General features: G+C 53.5%; 6 protein-coding genes across 6 annotated transcripts; 4 read left to right on the top strand and 2 right to left on the bottom strand.

Annotated features, from left to right (window-relative positions):
• Positions 1 to 302: 302 nt before the first annotated feature.
• Positions 303 to 1841, bottom strand: MYCGRDRAFT_50300 (uncharacterized protein; the record flags this gene model as incomplete). The annotated part of the gene is made up of 2 exons (XM_003847824.1): positions 303 to 448; positions 509 to 1841. The coding sequence occupies 2 exons, from the start codon at positions 1839 to 1841 to the stop codon at positions 303 to 305; spliced, it is 1479 nt and encodes a 492-aa protein (XP_003847872.1).
• Positions 1842 to 2281: 440 nt separating this feature from the next.
• MYCGRDRAFT_77243 (uncharacterized protein) lies at positions 2282 to 3682 on the top strand (the record flags this gene model as incomplete). The annotated part of the gene is made up of 1 exon (XM_003848164.1): positions 2282 to 3682. One exon carries the CDS (start codon positions 2312 to 2314, stop codon positions 3680 to 3682), a length of 1371 nt encoding a protein of 456 aa, XP_003848212.1.
• Positions 3683 to 4221: 539 nt separating this feature from the next.
• MYCGRDRAFT_77239 (uncharacterized protein) lies at positions 4222 to 5449 on the top strand (the record flags this gene model as incomplete). Its single annotated transcript, XM_003848165.1, has 2 exons — positions 4222 to 4396; positions 4460 to 5449. 2 exons carry the CDS (start codon positions 4352 to 4354, stop codon positions 5447 to 5449), a joined length of 1035 nt encoding a protein of 344 aa, XP_003848213.1.
• Positions 5450 to 8111: 2662 nt separating this feature from the next.
• On the bottom strand, positions 8112 to 9941 carry MYCGRDRAFT_117756 (uncharacterized protein; the record flags this gene model as incomplete). The annotated part of the gene is made up of 2 exons (XM_003847823.1): positions 8112 to 9870; positions 9923 to 9941. 2 exons carry the CDS (start codon positions 9928 to 9930, stop codon positions 8112 to 8114), a joined length of 1767 nt encoding a protein of 588 aa, XP_003847871.1.
• A 451-nt stretch (positions 9942 to 10392) lies between these two features.
• Positions 10393 to 12452, top strand: MYCGRDRAFT_77233 (uncharacterized protein; the record flags this gene model as incomplete). The annotated part of the gene is made up of 2 exons (XM_003848166.1): positions 10393 to 11040; positions 11091 to 12452. The coding sequence occupies 2 exons, from the start codon at positions 10492 to 10494 to the stop codon at positions 12450 to 12452; spliced, it is 1911 nt and encodes a 636-aa protein (XP_003848214.1).
• Positions 12453 to 15052: 2600 nt separating this feature from the next.
• On the top strand, positions 15053 to 17926 carry MYCGRDRAFT_96927 (uncharacterized protein; the record flags this gene model as incomplete). Its single annotated transcript, XM_003848167.1, has 5 exons — positions 15053 to 15124; positions 15390 to 15545; positions 15597 to 16537; positions 16646 to 17026; positions 17086 to 17926. The coding sequence occupies 5 exons, from the start codon at positions 15053 to 15055 to the stop codon at positions 17924 to 17926; spliced, it is 2391 nt and encodes a 796-aa protein (XP_003848215.1).
• Between the last annotated feature and the right edge of the window lie 975 nt (positions 17927 to 18901).

Here is an 18901-nt window from a genome sequence, read left to right as displayed (position 1 = left end):
CCCAGCACATAGGTCGTATCGTATTGGACGTTCCGATAAGTTCGCCAAACGGCGACGAGGACTCCGGGGATTGTCAACAATGCCGTTTGCACCTGCAAGCGATGGCCGACGCTGCAGCCGGTTTATCAAATCTCTTTGTCCTGCGGACGTGTGACAAGATTGCATTTCAGTAAGAGCTTTCTTGCTTGTCGCATGGGATCGATGTATGCAGCCGGCCGGCAGTGTCGTCCAGCTCGAGATGTCACTGAAGGTCGTTTGATGCGGCCGTCTCCGCGACACAAGTTCCAGCTCAAACGTTATTCTCACGCTTGTTGCGCTTCTCCTCTCCTCAAAGCCAATAATGCCCTCACGTCAGTCACATATTGCAGTCCTTCCAGAAACGGTATTAAATGCAGAAGGTCGTTATCCGTCGGGTCACTGATCCAGCCCTCGATGGGGATCGCGTTGTCTACAACATCGCAAATCAGCTCCACATATCCAATTCTCCCATCTCCACACAACCACTCACCCTCGTGAAAGATATAACTCATCGGACTATTATCCAAAATCGCAACCCGACTCAAATCCGGCTCCACCATGGCCAGATCTTTAATGTACGCTCCATTACGGTATGTGCAGTGCTGTCGATAATACCTTCCCGAGAAATACTTCCTCTCCCGCTCCAGCCAGTCAATAACCGGATCAGCATACTCTTGCACGCTGGCCGTGAAGACAATCAAATTGTACCATTTGGCGACTTTGCGGAGGAATTCGTGGCAGGCGGGACGTTCGTGGACATAGTAGAGGATCGGTACACCGGATGCGAGAGGTGGAGAGTTGGCCGATGTTGAGGTCGGGTAGGAGAGACGCACTTCGACCATGTGACCGGTGGACATACGGCCGCCCTTGGCCATTGAGTGGATTAGTGTTTCGTCGAGGTCGATGATTAGTGTCTTTCTGGGCGTGTCGGAGGAGTACGAGAGGGTGTATGAGGGTTGCCGACGGGGAACTAGAGGTCGTGGAGTTGCAGGTGCTCGTGGGTAGCGTGTGAGTTTGGCAGAAGCTCCCACAGATGAAGGCGATTTCAGCGCGGAGGCGACAAGAGCTATGTCGTTGTCGCCGGAGCCAGGTAGGCTGGTAGAGCCAGCTTTGGACGCCTTTCGCATTCGCAAAGCCTCATCGTTGGCGACCTTGATCCTTATGCTCTTTCGGGGTGGGCGGCCTGATTCTCCGGGTGGGCCGGGGGAAAGTGATGCAGTTCTTGATCGAGTATGTCGGGCTGGACTGTCATCGAGATCGGAGCCTGTCGACGATATGCTGTCCACGGAGGGTGATCTCCGAGTGTGATGTTTCTTGGTCATTCGCTCCTTATCATCTGACGAAGAGTCTCCTCCCGTCGCGGTATGTATCTGCCGTTTCCTTTTGCGCCGCGAGACCAGGCTGGCGAACTTGCGCAGCGGCATGATGGTAGAGAAGCGACCGCGTTCGTCGTAGAAGCAGGCCACTACAAATCTTCCCGGCGCTGTCACAGTGTGAACGATCAGATGTACACCGTACAACACGGCGTGTGCTATTCTCCTCGGCGAATACCACGCGTATCTGCTCGACAATCCCGATTCGTCCGTCACCGTGGTGCCGTTCTCGAGCAACGGTGTCTTCTCGTCGATGTACTCCTGCTGACTGCGCTCGTCCTCCTCTGCAGCATGTTGCACGTCTTTCCCGCCGACCAGCTTTTCAGATATCGAGCCAATGTCCACGTCCGACGATTGGAGGCCTGGAATATGGGTCGAGGAACCAGTGCGGGATCGCGGTGGTGAAGGCGGAGGAGTGTTGAGTCGCGACAAGAGATTGAAGCTGTTCATTGCTGCCGCAGCATGTCTTGCGACCCAGATCAGAGTGTGATACCGGGCGAAGAGGTTCGGGGGACAAAGAGAGGATGAGGGCGGTAACGAAGAAACAAAGAGCGGCACGTTGTATTGTCCGAAGCAGCTGATCCATCGAGCGTGGAACCAGCCGAGCTGCTGTGCCGGCGAGCAGACGTCACATCAAAGAAAGCGGGCCGATGCGAGACCTCGACGAAGCTTAGCGAGAGAGGGTTGGTCTTGTTCTTCTTCACAACTGCATACACACATCCACTCATATCGTATTGAGAGGACTATACTCTGCTGGAATTGGTGCTGATTTGCGAGCTTGGTATATTCTCTGGACACGCCGCCGCCGTTCTGGGAGCCGTGGTCATCTGCGTTTCTCCTCTCTTGAGAAGAAGAATCTCTGAGTCACGGCCTCGTTCAAGACAGCAGTATACCACTAGTATACCGAAAACATCTTCAATATGCCGTCCTCCGTGGCCACGCAGGCGCCTTCTCTGACGACATTCCTCAAATCACACAAGTCCAGCGATATCGAGTCCTCGATCGAACTGCTCATCTCCCTCCTCAAGCGACGTCAAATCAGGAACTCTCGACCATGTGCAATTGCAACCGCTCAGCTGCTCCTCCGTGTGGTCGGCGAACAGCGGTGGAAAGATGCTGAGACGCTCATCCAGCGCGTTCGCCAAGTCGGCCGCAGACTGACGGCTGCTCAGCCGCGCGAGATGGCAGTGGGCAACATTGTGCGCCGCATTCTTGGTATCGTACGCGAGATTACGGAAGACAATCCGAACGAGGATCACGATGAAGGTCTGCCCGCAGCCGCGGTGACTGGCGAGTCGTTCAAACGAGCCAGTCTCTCGTCCAAGACATCTGGATTCACTCCGCTGCCACAGGGAACGCCTCCTCGAAAAAGTATGAGCCCTCCATCGATAGACGGCTCTTTTGGTCATACCCAGCGTCCTTCCATGCCAGCACCCGCAGGCTCATTGTTTGGCATCTTCCAGCAACCTGGTGCCTTCTCGTCCAACGCTGGATCTCCTCTCACATCAGGCACAGCCTCTCCCATTCCACACAAGCAGGCCGAAGTTAAAGTCGAGAAGATCGACATCAAGGCGGAGGTCATCGACGGCATCAAGGATCTACTCGAGGAATTGGACATCGTCGACACACAGATCGCCGAATCTGCGTTGGACCACATTCACTCCAACGAGATCATCCTCACGCATACCTCTTCCCAAACAGTGCAAAAGTTCCTCGCCGCAGCCGCTCGCAAGCGCTCATTTACCGTCGTCCACGCCGAGGCCTACCCCAACGATCATCTGTCCACACACGCCACGATCGTCAACGGTAGCACAGCATCAGCAGAAGACGACTCCATGGATCGCTGGAAACCCTTGACCTCTCTCGGCATCAAAGTCATTCTCATTCCCGACACAGCAGTCTTTGCACTGATGTCTCGCATTAACAAAGTCATTCTCGCTCCACATACGGTCTTAGCCAACGGCTCACTCATCGCCGCAGCGGGTGCGAGTGCCATTGCGCAGGCCGCGCAAATGCATCGTGTGCCTGTCGTCGTGCTCAGCGGAGTCTACAAGCTCAGTCCTGTCTACCCGTTCGATTCGAATGAGCTTCTGGAGTACGGTGATCCGAGCAAAGTCGTCGGCTTTGACGAAGGCGGACTGGTGGGTGGGGTGGATGTCGTCAATCCTGTGTTCGACCATGTCGGAGCAGATCTTGTCGATCTTTACGTTACAAACCTGGGCGGATGTGCGCCGAGCTTCTTGTACAGGATCGTTGCGGATCACTATCGAGGGGAGGATGTGGATCTGTGAGTATTCTTGCCTCAAGAGTGCGTTGTTCAGAGAAGCACATGCGTGCTCTTAGGGTTAGAGACCTTAGGGTTAGAATGAATCAAACGGACCCATTCTTCTTTGCTCGTACTTTTCCAGAGAGTCTTGGAAAGACGTCTTGCTTAACCTTTCAACAGAAATAGCAAACAGGTAGAAGTCACCATCATCGCCGTCGACTGGGTTGATTCTCAAGACTGACGTCTGATCAACATGTTACTTGTAATCGCTGACCGCCATCGCCAACTGGCGCTCGCTTCTTTCCCGTTGTTCATGATTCGAAGAGCCTGACTTCCAAGCAGGCGTTCGATGGAACTTAGATCTGGCGGTGAAGGATGATCGAGATCTTCGAGATCAGTGGCCATGGATCATCTGCCAATATACCGTACATTCTCCTGCCAATATACCGTACATTCTCGCAAATGCCCCTCGGTTGCCCCGCTTTCAGCAGGACTTCTGGCTCGCCGCTTCTTGCCCGCTTTACATCAACATATCATGAACATTCGCATCGATCTGCAACAGCCAGTGTATACTCTACTTGCAGCTCTGACTCCAGACTCGTAACACCTGCCCTGATCAATTTGGACAGACGTAGTTGAGCTGAACTTATCCCGACTCACACTACTCTCCGGCGCCCGTTCGGACTCATTCACGATGCCAAAGATGCTCAGGATAGAGTGTAGCGGGACTCCCTACGAGGTACCACGCACAACAACAGTCACCCAGCATATCCTAAACACAAGTGCTAACAATCCAACGCAGATCGGTCTCCAACATGGCCAAGAAGCCCGTGTCCAAATCTCCCGCAGCATCATGTTCTACGCCGACCTCTTCCTCAAAGAAGCCAAACTCGACTGGTACCAAGTGCAATCCCTCGCCATGAAATTCGAGCCCGTCATCCGCGAAAAGTGGCCCGCCTACATGGAAGAAATGCGCGGCATCGCCGACGGCACCGATCTCGGCGTCGAAGACATCATCGCCATCAACGTGCGGACGGAGATTGCGTTTGGTGCATTCTCGGATGGATGCACGGCGCTGTCGTGGAAGACGGACGAGCACTCGTGGCTCGCGCAGAATTGGGACTGGAACGAGGTGCAGAAGAAGAATCTGGTGTTTTTGTCGATTGAGCAGCCGGGGAAGCCGAGGATCAAGATGATTACCGAGGCCGGGTTGATTGGGAAGATTGGCTTGAATGATGCGGGTGTTGGAGTCTGTTTGAATGCTATCAAGGCGAAGGGCATGGACGCTACGAGACTGCCTTGTCATTTGGGACTGCGAATGGTGTTGGAGAGTACGAGTCGAGCCGACGCGGTGGAGAAGTTGGAGAAGTTTGGGATCTCGTCCGCGTGTCACATGTTGATTGCAGATGAGAATGGCGGTGTGGGCGTCGAATGGAGCTCAACAGACGTGGCCAAGCTTGAGATGAATGATGCTCGACAAGTGTTCCACGCGAACCACTTTCTGCTCCAACATGATGGCGTGGAAGACAAGAAGTGGTTGGAAGATTCATCCTTCCGGACTAGCAGGATCGAGGAGCTGGCGGAGAAGGTCGAGGGTGAGCCAACATATGAGAAGCTCTACGACATCTTCTGCGATGAGGAGAACTTTCCGGGGGGTATCTGTCGAAAGATGGAAGGGAGAAGTCAGTCGGCGAGTCTATTCAACATCGTGATGGACCTCAAGGCTAGGAGAGCAGATGTTACCTTGGGCAGGCCAACGGAGCCGGAGGAGAAGATCATCTTGTCATTCTAGCTCGTTCGCGATGATCATCATTGGCACAAGATGTCCGCAGCCTATGTCGAAGCATCTGCAGACTTCTTGCACCTTGTGCCACACACACTGCGCACGAAAACGACTGATTGGTTCCTGGAACTGCCATGCATTTATCGTAAGTGGTATCCTAGCGATCCTTGACAAGCAGGAAGTGAGATCGCACTGGCGAACGCTGCACGATCAAAGCCCACAGCCTCTACTCCTTCTTCGACTGCAGACCGAGAGCCGTCATAGACCAGCCAATTACCGAATCCAGCTTTCCAAAGTCCCGTCGACCGATCTTACCAGCCAAGTCGACGACCTTGAGGACGATCTCTCCAGCGCACTTCCCGCCTGCCTGATAGCAAAATGCTTCGCTAGCCTTGAGTGAGGCTACATAGACTCCTGCGAGACACAGAACATATCCGAAAACTGCCAGTAGCACGAGCGCCGCTGTATCGCGGAAGGTGCTGTGTTGCAGAAGAGCCAAACGGTTCGGGCTGCCATCGCTGTCAGTAAGTCTGCTCAGTTGTTTGGCGAGGAGGAATCGAGCAACTCACATGCTCCAAACCACAGCAGAGGACAGCAGGAACACTCCCGTGCTGTTCACGATCGTCTTGAATTGGTCCATCCTCGGCCCTGAGCTACAGGAACAACCAGTCGTGTTCAAGACCCAAGCGTTCAACAGTGGCACGAGGAACCGATGAGCGATGTAGGAAGCGCCAGCTACTAAGCTTACGCGGCCGTAACCGATTGCATCGGCTTTGATCGTGGCAGACCAATTGTTGTGGACTTGCTCCGGGTTCGACTCGGTCAGCCACTCTCCAGAATAGGACACGCCGATCAGGACCACAAGCAAGGAGGCAGAAGCTGCAACGTATCCGGAAGGCAACAAGCGCTTGAGCAAAGGGTCGTCTTCGCTTGCAGCGTCTGCAGCTAGTACTGAGCCTGAGATCGACAGCATAAGCAAGCAGGTCGTCAAAACGCTGCGGAAAAGGTTGAGTCGCAGAGTCCGCCATTCCCAGAGATTGATGATCTCTCGACATTTTGGTGCGTTGCGCGCGAGTGATTGACCGGATGCTAATGGACTTGGTCCTGGTTTAGATGGGAATCGTGTCTGATGTTCCATATTCGGAGAGGCTGGAAGTCTTCCTTCCAGCTTGCGGACCTGAGCGCTGAGACTGTTGATCAACGAGCCTGTTTCGAGGTGTTGCCGTACTTCAGATGCACGTGTCAATGTACTGCGATACCCAATAGACTCCGCGGTGCATTGCGATGATTGTGAAGTGCAATTCGATGAATGTTGTGGGGAAGCTTTCCAACGATGTCATCGTAAACAAAAAACATGGCATGGCCAAAGATTTGGGTCACTTCTACTAAAAGCCTCCTGCTAGCCTAGGCGTCCTGAACCGTTCTTCCACCATGCCGAGGTTCTTTCCGCCCGCCTTGCTGGCCAAATCGATGGTTCTAAGAACGATTTCTCCTACGCATCTCCCACCTTGCGCAAGCTGAAAGCAGAACCCTTTGAAAGCTAGAACGCAGAGTACACACAAGACAATGGCCCATATCGAGAAGACCACCACGGACCACAACGGAAGATCGGCTCTCGCACGGATGTTGCGGAGAAGGGCCATTCGTTTCGGTCTAGGCAGGTTTATCAGCAACTGCAAGATTCGTTTCTTCAAGGACGAAGAGAACTCACATGATCCAGATCACGACCAGCGAGAGAACAAACGCTGCAATCTTGTCCACAATGCCCTTGAAAAACTCCAGTGGCGGCCCTGCGCCGCAGGCGCAATCCACATAGTCCACCAAGTGTGCAGTCGTCTTCGGCACAGCCCAGTGGATGAAGACGGACAGTGCCCCAATCGCGAATGCGAAGGAAGTGTGACGGCTTGTCTCGTCCCTGAGGATGCCCAACCAGCTCTTTTGTGCTTGTCCCGAGCCGGAGTCCATTGACCACTCCGCCATATAAAAGAAGACCATCAGCAGCAGGAGCAAGAGACCGAAACCGGCGATGAACAGGTAGGGAAGCACAGTAGGGTTGTCGTCCTGAGGTTGTGGAAGCGATATCAGCAGGAGAAAGATGCTCGTCGCGCCGCGGAAGAGAGTGAACCGTCGAGCGCGATATTCCCAGTGGTTGATGATCTCGTAGGAAAGTGGACTGTCGATATCCATAATCGGCAGGGCGGGCACGGCGACCACGACTGCTGGAACACCGTCTGCTGGGATCTGGTCCGCCGGCAGACTCTGTTTCCTCGGTCTCGAGGAGGAGCGCGGTTTTCGTTCCATCTTTCGATCGTCTTGGAATCTTCGATTGCTAAGTGGGGACCTGTGACCTGGAGGCCGAAAAAGCTGTGCTCGGAAAGGTTGACAATGTCGCCGTTGAGGGTGCACCTTGGAGAGCGGATGCTAGAAAAGCGCTAGATGCACAATAATGCACGCGCCAATTCGATACTGCGGACGTGCCGTGTTAATGTGAAGTGAAATGCATGAGAAAGACAGCGCGAAGAGATCGTCGTAAACAATACCGTCGCACATTCCTCAGAAGGAATGCATGCCAAATTGCGCTAATGAAACCGAACAAACGCCATCTAAGGTAAGGTATTCTTTAAACGCCGCCTCTCGTGAAGTCGTCATACCCGCTGAAGTACCATGCATCTCATCCCGTTGCAACACTGTTGTCATGTGCTTGAGCAACTTCACCCGCACCAGCCTCAACTCGGGGCTTCTTGGCGTCACTTGCGCCATCCGTCTGCGGTTGATATGTGTTTGTCACATCCGCCATGACAGACCGCTTTGCTCCTGCATGTGGCTTATATGCTCCTCGGTTGTTTGAAGGAAAGCCACCTGGACCACTATTCGGCATGCCGATCTTGCGGTTCATGTCGGCCGCAGGGTTGACAAAGTTGGAATTGGTGGGCCGGGGAGCGCCATTGAAGCCATTCCCTGAAGCGTTGGAGAAGCCGCCGGGCGCGCTAGGCTGTTGATTTGCAGACATGGCTGGTGATTGAGCACCTTTCGCCGCACTGAGCAAATCACGAGAAATAGGAGCAGACTTTCCAGGGTTGACGCCTTGCGTTCGCCGGATAGATGGACTTTCCGCGTGAGGATTGAAGGCAAGACTGGCGTCTAGAGGTCGAGCTTCCGTTGGCTGATTGAACACATCTGCTCTTCTTCCAGTCACGAATCCGACGGGAGCTCCAGGAGGTGGTTGGGGTGGCATCGCATTGTCTTCTGTCGCAATCGGTCGTGCGGGCGCCGCCTGTCCATTCGGACCATGCGTCGCTCGTTGTGGTGCTTTCTTGTTTGGTGAGCCCGAAGTGGTCCCACCAGAGGACGGATTTGATCGCGGTGCATCGTGGCTCTGCTGAGGCGGACGATTTGTCTGCTGCTGATGTTGCTGGTTATGTCGTTGCTGAGCGCCTGGAGTCTGCGGAGGCCCCATCCTCGATGGCGGCGCACCCTGCGCGGCATTCGTTGGAGGACGTGGAACGGCCTGTGGTCGCTGCGGCGCCTGCATGCCTTGCATCGGTGTTGGAGCCTGAATGTTGACTGGTCTCATCTGCGGCATGGAGTGTGTCCTAGCCATGCCCTGCCGTTGATGGTTTTGTGCGCCTTCATCCTGTCCACCTTCGGCAACGGTCGTGTCGTCTAAACGGACCTCATCAGGATGGCTAAAATCTGTATCATCGAAGAAGTTACCTCCAAAATCGTCCTCAAACTCGCCAGAGCCGAACGACCCAACGGAATTGTTCGATTGCACGCTTGCGTTTCGCTGCACGGCGGAAGTTTTGTTCTGTGGTATCGGCTCATCGGTCGCCATCTCTTTCTTGATCGGTGCAAAGTCGCGGTGCCTGTGTAGGTCGCCAGCATCCCACTTTGAGGGCTGCACTTTGACCTTTGTGATGCGTGATAGGTAGTCCTTGTCGTATAGGCAGTTGCCCAAAACGTTTCCAAAGTTTCGCAGCGCTCGCTTCATTGCATCTGTTGCTGCCTCTTTCTTCGCCTTCTCGAAAGCCGCCGCCTTGCCCTTTACATTCTCGCAATGTCCATATCCGATATCCTCGTGAAATGCTCCATCTCGTAATGTCACCCGGACGATGGTCGAGAGTCCGAGGTTGATCCGCTGTGTGCTAGGGTTCTCGTCTACGAAGTCGATTTGAACGTTCTGGATGGAGGAGCTCCAACCATTGAAGCCGAATACCTCGTTCGCAAGATTGATGACCTTCTCCGCCGCGAGATAATGGACCTTTCCACCTCCTGCTCCTGGTCGTGTCGATATGTACTCCGGTCCCAGCTGCTTCTCTAGCCTGCTCTGAAGCGTGGCAATTTCCTGCGCGGTGTACTTTGAGATGCTCGGTTTCGCGTCGTTGAAGGGATTCACCGAGGCCGGAGTGTCGCGGTATTGATCGCCAGGTCTGGAGGTGATGTCAGTAATGAGTCGTGGAGTAGCAGATGGTAGATCCGTACGCTGGCATGTTGGGCGAATGCTACCGCTCGGTGAGCATGATGGTGAATGTGCGTGTTGTGTGAGGCAACAGTCTTGTGTTTGGTCGAAGTCGAGCTGGTGAGCGAGATGACGCGACGGCGCGATCTGTATGCTGACTCAGCGACCATGAGATCCTCACGAAGTCACGTGAAATGTCATCGCAACCAATGCCGTTAACGATGGACAATAGACACTTTTCACGGATCTCAATCTTATCGCGACATAAGGTAGGCCGTCTCGAATTGAAATAGCAATCTGTCATAGAAGAACGAAGCTGGTCGCATTGCTTCAACCTCGACTGCTTCCAGACCCTGAATCCAAGGATATCAGCCCAGCTCAGGCTTCCGGAACCTGCCCTGGAACATCAGCCCAGCACATCTTCAAACTCCTATTCCTCCTTTCGATCCACGTAGCAATCTCCTCGAATTCGGCCCATCACCATCAGCGCCGTACCAACTGCATCTACGACTATCGACAAGCATATATACGGCGGTCGGCGATCTCGAGTTGCCTGGTCATGACATTCTCCGCATAGGAGCCACGTAACACCATGGCTCGCTTCTACCCACCGTCCTCGAGACGGCGACGAGCATGGCCATCTCTTCTCACAGTCTTCAGCCTTTTCACTACGACATGGCTGTCACTCGCGGACGCAGCGGCGACCAAATCCGCCGCCGATTACTATGTACACGACCTACCTGGCGCACCCCCGGAACCACGATTGGACATGTTCGCGGGCCACATCGAGGTCGTGCCGGAACATCATGGACACCTTTTCTTTTGGTTGTTCAAGAACCGGCATATTGCGAATCGACAGCGAACGGTCATATGGTTCAACGGAGGGCCGGGATGTAGTAGCATGGATGGAGCATTGATGGAGAATGGACCATATCGAGTGAACGAGAACGGAACGTTGCGATTTACAGACGGCGGCTGGGACGAGTTTGCAAATGTTGTATATGTGGACCAACCAGTGGGCACGGGGTTCAGCTATATCGACACCGATTCTTATGTCCATGAGATGCCGGCCGTCAAGAAGGAGATGATTACATTCTTGACCAGGTTCTTTGAGATCTTTCCCGAAATGGAGCACGACGATGTGAGTGTGGACATGTTTGTCATGTGGACCAGGCTGACAGGAATATACAGATATACCTCGCCGGTGAGTCGTATGCTGGCCAGTGGATCCCGAATATCGCTCAGGCGATCGTCGAACGCAACAAGGCCAACTCAGCACGTCCCTGGAACCTCGCTGGTCTGATGATTGGTAATGGGTGGATATCCGGGCCGGAGCAATACATCTCATACATCCCATTCGCATACGAAGTCGGTCTCATACGCTCTGGCGACGAGGTTGACAAACTCGCCCGCGAGCAGGAAAAGACATGTCTCGCGGAGCTCCAGAAAGACAAGGACAACAAACTTATCGATATCCATGCCTGCGAACAGATCATGCAAACTATCATGGCAAACACCCGGCACGATGGTGATTGTGTCAACATGTACGATACGCGCCTGCGCGATTCATTCCCTTCATGTGGAATGAATTGGCCTCCGGACCTGGCATACGTCAAGCCCTACCTACGGCGTGACGATGTGCTTAGTGCGCTTCACATTGACCGGGACAAGAATACTGGCTGGGTAGAATGTAATGACGGAGTTGGCCGTGCCTTTACTGCACGCAACTCCGAGCCGAGCGTTCATCTCCTACCGGAGCTCCTCGAACACATGCGCATCGTGCTCTTCAGCGGCGATAAGGACATGATCTGTAATCATATCGGAACCGAGAATGTCATCAACAATCTCAAATGGAACGGCGCCGTGGGCATGGAGATATCTACGGGCATGACTGCTCCAAAGCAAGAATGGACGTTCGAGGGAGACTCAGCGGGCAGCTATCAGACCGCACGCAACCTCACGTATCTCCGCTTCTACAACGCGAGCCACATGGTCCCGTTCGACTACCCGCGTCGCACTCGAGATATGCTGGACCGTTTCATGGGCGTCGACATTGCTTCCATTGGCGGCAAGCCCACTGACTCTCGCATTGATGGCGCGAAGAACATCGAGGTCAGCGTCGGAGGACACCCGAACAGCACCGCTGCTCAAGAGAAAGAGGCCGACCGTCTGCAACAGGCATCGTGGGCGGCGTACCGACGCTCCGGCGAGGTGGCGTTGGTGATTGTGCTAATCGCTGCAGCGTGCTGGAGTTATGTCATCGTCCGTGAACGAAGGAAGAGGAAGGGTTACACGGGCGTGCTTGGCTTGGAGCCATTCGATGAACATGGAAGAAGCATGAGCGATGGACTGGGATTGAACGGCAGCGCACGGAAAGCGAGGAGGGATGTCGAGGCAGCGAGAGCTTACGACGAGGCGGAGCTGGACGATTTGAGTCCGGCGGGGAGGAAGGAGAGAGGTGCCGACGACGGCGACGAGTTTGGGCTTGCGGATTCAGAGGATGAGGATGAGGATGATCGAAGAGCGCACGGCCGGGCGAACGGACGTAGTTGAAGGAGTAGTATGGCAGTTAGCGAAAGAGCGGATGTGGAGTCAGCAGCCGTTCTGATTGTACAGAGAAGTGCCACCTGTTTTCCGCACTCCGACTGTGACTCTCACGCTGCATGGTTTGGGCAGAATTGCGGTTCGCACGTGGCTTTGCGCTAGGTAGACTCATCACACGATAGTCTTGCCCGCATGCATGGCAGGCATCACATGCGAAATCTTCGGAGCATTTCAGCCACGACTTGTATTGCGGGAATTGCGACATGCTCGGCTCGACGTGACTTTAAGACATACAACCGTGATTGCCGGGACCATGGCGTCGATGCAATCTCGGTATGAACGCCTCGAAGTCTGTCTGCGCCGTGTGGCTTCGGCGACTCCAGATAAGGTTGCTCTTCGTCATTCTTCAGACGGACAGACGGTACTTGCCATGACCTTTGCTTGACACTTCGTTTGGACCTGCATTTCTGTCTAGGGTATCGCGGTAGGCGATGCTGATGGCGAGGAGCAGAAGTGACACTTTTCGCTGCGTCGAGCGGTCGTCATAAAAGTGCTATTGTCCGCTAGCACACCTCATCGAAGACGGACGATCCTGCTCTCGAGCTTGCAAGGACGGGCTATTCAGGTACCAAGGCAGCCAGGAGGAAGTCTGTTCTGGACAAGAAATCTTTGTGCATTCACTGCTTGGCATGTGAGCACACCCGGCGTATCGTCATGTGGCCGAAGCAAAATGTCCGATGCACTTGGCTATGCATTAGCTGGTCTTGTCCCGTTCGATAGGCTTCTGCGAAGCGAAGACTCGATGTATTAATACCGTGCAGGCCTTGTGCAAGCACAGTCCAAGCACATGCGGAGACCGCCAGTCCCACAACACCGTTTGACCGTTAGGAAGAAAGCCGCGTGGAGGCCTCGCTGGACACACGATAAAGTAGTTGCGCCGGGAATCTCCAGGTCCAGTGTCTTAGGACTCGGCACCGGGAAGGGGGCAGAGATTCTGGAAGAGATTTTCCGGGATACCTCCACGCTTGTGGTAGTCACTTTTCTGGCCACGGCATTCTCCATCAGGCATGAGGAGAGCGACTTTTAACTGGAAGCCGCTGCAATTTGCTGACGTTCGATATGCGTGGCTTGAAAAGGCGTTGTAAAGGCGTCTCGAGAAGAAAAAGCTTGACGATGGCGCATATGCCACGAACGTATCGAGCCGAGGTGCAGGTGATGTTGAGGTTGTGCGGCAGTACGAAGTGATCGTCCGTAGGGCTGCGAAACGAAGCCACAAGCGCCACACCTTGGCTGACGAGCCGACGGACTCTCAACATGTTGGACGTCATGGCTCGGCATTCTCCTGTCGTCCCGGAAGAGCACCACCACGGTCGAGCAAACAATCTCCTGGAAAGTAGTAGGCGCGAAGCGTCGAGAGCACCGCCAGCATAGATCAGATCGAGGTCGTCTCACTGCCAGACTCGTGTGTCGTCGTCGTCCTTTGAGGGCGGTGCTGGACGGCCAAGAACGCCGTGCTTCCCGGATCAGGCCCCCACAGCCCACAGATTGACAAGGCCGCCACGTGGGGTTTGGAATAACTTGTGCAGTCGTGAACATCACAAAACGAAGTGGCGAAGAGTCGCTCTCGGTCTCTGCTCCGTCCGAGAGATTGCAGCAAGTGATGAACACAAATCACAGCAGCACACCATTCCAAGAAGCCGTCTTTCCCGGCTGCTCTTCTGAATGCAGTAGGTATGTGCATGTGCCAAGCAGAGCAAAAACCGAAGCCCCCCTCGACGAGCATTGCGACGCCAAGCTCACTCTCTTCTGCGCACAGCAGAGCAGACACTGGTGGGTATTGGTAAGCTGGCCTTTGTAAGGTATGACAGATCTTGGAGGCACCCATGTCCAATGCGAAACACTAGCAGGAAAGGCAGGTTCAAGGTATCATCCTGGAATGTGGTTGTGTCTCCTGATGTAGCTTGTATAAGCCAGGCTGAGCGATGTCCGATCAAGCTTTCTAATTTTGTCGACAGCAGCGACTGGGAAGAGGCATTGCAAGCCCTGGTCAGCGGGAAACATTGGCGGGGGTAGCGAGACCAGTCCGTGCCTTGCATGAGTATACCAGATGGAATGCCCATTGCCCAATGCACCCCATGCTGAGCCACGAGGCGGCTTCAGCACAATGCTTGTTCCCACGCACACAACCCCGGCGCTGATCAGTCGTTATCTTTAGACTGGAAACTCCGGAGAGTATGCTTCGTCATCGTATGGCGTCGATATAGGGCAAGGGAAGTCTGGAGACAGGGCAACGCACCAGGAAGACGTTAAGGAGTATTTGTGCTATATTGCGAGCCGCTTGTGCTAGGAAACAAGAATGAAAGCCTCTCCTGGTAGTATTAACGGCTAATCTTGTCTAGTTCTACGAGAACCACGACGCCGCAACCAAGATCTGTCAATCGTGTGTGAGGCGTTCGCTCGTTCCTATCGGTGCCGTGGGATCCGGAGTCAAGCTTTATCAGGGTCCAGCAGCAAAACCGGTCCAAACCTTCGACACACCTTCACACCTGTTCCGGTGCATTCCACTCCCCGAACCACCAAGAACCTCGCCCAAATCTGCCAAGCTAATAATGTACCTTTTAGCTACGATTCTTCTGCCGCAACGGGACAATGGGAGTCGACACGCCTGGAAGCGCAGATCCGTGAGTCCTTGTCCCAGGTCTTGGCTCCACACGTGTCGCTAGTCTGCAGAGGACCGTGGCGCGATGATACATAGAACGGTCTGTCTGTCGTTGCCTTTCTGGTGCGTAAAGGCCTTCGCAAGAGTCTTTCTTATCGTCAACTCTCTTTCCTCGTCTACCTTCTCTCAGTCCATGTGGCGCATGCTTTGAGCGATCTGATCTAACCACTCACTCCTAACATTGGTCCTACCACTATCTGTGACGTTGATGCCCACGATCATTACAGGACACTGATCGCAAAGTCGGGTGGCCCATGGCTCCTCGCCCGATTCGTCCCAAGGATGAGCCGACAGGAAACGACGACAATGCTGCCGATTCGAAAGGCGGGAAAAGAAGAGTAGTGTCCTCTGCCTGCATTCCATGCAGAAAGCGGAAGAGTAAAGTAGGTCGTGAGAAGCTCGCATTATGGATGACTGTGCTGACGATGAGGTAGTGCGATGGCGGCGTACCATCATGCTCGACCTGCATTGCCGTCTACCGCACGGAATGCAGCTACGATGCTGACTCGGACCATCGACGGAAGGGCGCTCTGAAGAGAGACATCCAGTCGCTCACGGCACAAAACGACTCTCTCGAAGTCATTCTCGCGAGCCTAAGGAGTCTTCCGGAAGGCGAGGCATTTTCATTGCTCCGGAGTCTAAGGGCCGACACTGACCCTGATGCCATTGCCAACGCACTGCGCAGCGAGGTTCGATTACCGCACAATTTTGCACAGCAGACGTTAGAGGCCGACTTTGTACAAGGGTCCGCCACGCCTTCTAGCTCTACACACGCCGATGATTCCTTCGGAGCAGCGATATCCCGAACTCATTCGGGAGAGTCGCAGTACTATGCACCATCTCAACCGAGCGTCACATCCGCTCCAGTGGACAAGTCTCAGGAGTGGTTTAACTCGCCGGAGGATCCGGAGTTCGTGGATCACCTACTAAACCTCTACTATTGCTGGCTGTATCCATTCCACAGCTTCGTTTGCTGGGAAACGTTCAACAAGGACCGACTGCGTGGAGGCACCGACTTCTGCAGCTCGGCGCTCATATACGCCATTCTCGCGATTGGATGCCATTACTCCGATCGACCGCAGGCAAGGATAGATCCAAACAACCCGTCAACTGCTGGAGATATTTACTTTGCCGAAGCTAAGCGCATTGTCAACAATGCGGATAAACCTCACCTAACCACAGTGCAAGCCCTTGGAATAATGTCGCTTCGGGAAGGATCGGCTGGCCGCGATAGTCTTGCCTACCAGTATGCCGGGAGAAGTGTCCGGATGGCGTTGGAGATGGGTCTCCATCTGTCAGTGTTGAAGGAGAACATGCGAACGGTCGACGCACAAGTGCGAAAGATTGCGTTCTGGGCCGTGTTCAACCTCGAGACGTAAGTAGCCATGCAGTCTTCCCGCTTTATTGTGTCGATCTCGCGAGTGCTGGTTCTGTCCCGACCGGACACATCCATCTCCTTCGTCGCATATCTGACACCTTGCAGCATATGTGCAGTTTCGCTCGGCAGAGTGTCACAGCTTCCTCGATCGGCGGCAGATATCGACACTCCCTCCATCAACGCGCGATCTGAAACGCAGTCTTGGAAGCCATACGAAGATAACGATATCTCCAATTACAGTAGCGCCGAGCAACCAGCTCGCACGCTCTTGTTCAAGGATCAAATGAGCAAGCTGTCTCAATTGGCGAGCGATATGGTCAATACGTTTTATGCTCCACGGGAACAATTTACCAGCCGGAGTCTGGCTGCGGCATACGCGCAGTACCAGTCGTGGTATCAGAGCTTGCCGGAAGTCTTTTGGCTGCAGAACACCACTCTCCCGCACGTTCTTGTACTGCACATTTACTACTACGCATGCGTTCTCCAGTGAGTCGACACATGATCTCGATTGCCAGCGAAGGCATCGTATGCTGACAATTTCCCAGCTTATTCCGACCATACATCAAACTTGACCTACGAGCTGCCAATCTATATCCGTTGGACACCTGCACACTTTGCGCGAACGAAATCTCTGCGATTCTTGGGGCGCTACGAGCGATGTATGGCCTAAGACGTGTCACCTCGCCAGTCACGAGCTTCGTCCTCTCTGCCTGCACGATCCACCTCCTCAACCTACCGTCCGACACCGCGGCGGCGAATTTGACGCAGGGCCTTCATGATCTGGAGGCGCTCTCCGTCAACCATCCTTTCGCAGCACGAGCGATCGACATCATTCGGTCTTTGTCAAGCAAATGGAACATTACACTTCCAGAAGGCGCCGCGGCCGTGGCCAACTACCGCGGGACCTCAATACGAAAGTCGCCCATTCAGACTTCATTCTTTGCAGCCTCAATCCCACGAAAGCAGTCCTCCGAAGGGAGGAAGCGATCCGCTGCCAGCTCCAACTCCCAGACGAAAGAGTCTCCATTCGCTCCCCCATCTTCACATCCACAGCAACAACTACCACAACATCCGCAGCAACATCATGATCTCAAATATCCACCGCAAACCTCCTCCACGGCAGTTTTCAGTGATCCGAGTGCTCCGCTGGACCCGCGGAGTGGGAATTTTTGGACGCCTTTCCCGACACAGGTCATGCCCAATCCACACCTGGATGACAGCAGTACCAACTTTGATTTTACACGATTCGGTGGTCAACCTCACCAATGGCAATCGTACGGCGTTATGCCAAGTCAGCAGCAGCATGTGCAAGGTTACAGACCTGGACCGCCATCTGGCCCGATGGATGAGACTATGAGCGGAGCTGAGCAGTGGCATTGGGAGTGAAGGACAGGCATGAAACTGAAATCGGATGAGTGACCATGAGAAGAGGTGATATGCTACGGTGCGTTGATATGTATCGGAAGAGTGGGGATGCCTGGCATGAATCCGTGGATCCAAACATGCCCACGAGCGAAATGAGTCCTGTTCTGCTCGTATCGGCTTGGACTTCGAGCGAGCCTCCGGAATGATGCCGACAAGCGGAAGAGGGCTTGGAGGACTCTGTGAATTCGACTTACAGCAGGTCGCAATGAGTGGTGCAGTCGCTTTGAGATACCCTCTACTGATACTCGTGTCGGGGGTCGATAAGTCATGTGGACTATTGAAGGATCAATTGTCTTTGCCTCCACTTGCCCAGCGGTCTGGCGGTTTCGCTGTGAAGCTTTCGGTTTTTGTTGCCAGCAGATCTGTAATTGTCAGCAACCTCATCCATGGCACTATGTTGCTCGACATACATGTTATTTCGCGTCGACAATGCGTTCGATGCCAAGGATACCAGTCTGACTACGATAGCAAACCACCTAGAACCATCTCGTGTTGTGATTGGACTTAAGCTAAGTAGAAGAAGACCTCTGATTAGCAGGTATATATTGTTATGCAGAGAGAATCTTAAGTATAAGATTCTTACTTTAGCTATCTATGTGTAGGAATGCCTTAGCACTAGTTATGTGCACTTTACTAATAGTTAGTCTAATAATCTATAACACTCCCCTATTAGCAGCTGTATTATTACGAGCTGTCTATTACCTAAATATAGTAGGTATTTACCTACTACGTAGCTAATACTCGGCTTTAGCTTATTAAAAAGCATCTTCTTTTAGCTTTTTTATTCCTCTACTTTATAATCTATACCTCTTATCTATTTAGCTAATTTATTAGCTAATCTATTATTTATCCCTTATAGCTATTAATAATATAGTCTATATTACTAGCTATAGCTTCTAGAAGAAGAGTAGCTTTCTCTATCCTTAGGAAAACTTT

Source organism: Zymoseptoria tritici, chromosome 12, assembly GCF_000219625.1.
Source record: "Zymoseptoria tritici IPO323 chromosome 12, whole genome shotgun sequence".
Taxonomy (NCBI): domain Eukaryota; kingdom Fungi; phylum Ascomycota; class Dothideomycetes; order Mycosphaerellales; family Mycosphaerellaceae; genus Zymoseptoria; species Zymoseptoria tritici.
The sequence above is the reverse complement of the archived record's forward strand: the minus strand, read 5'-3'. Positions and strand labels throughout refer to the sequence as shown.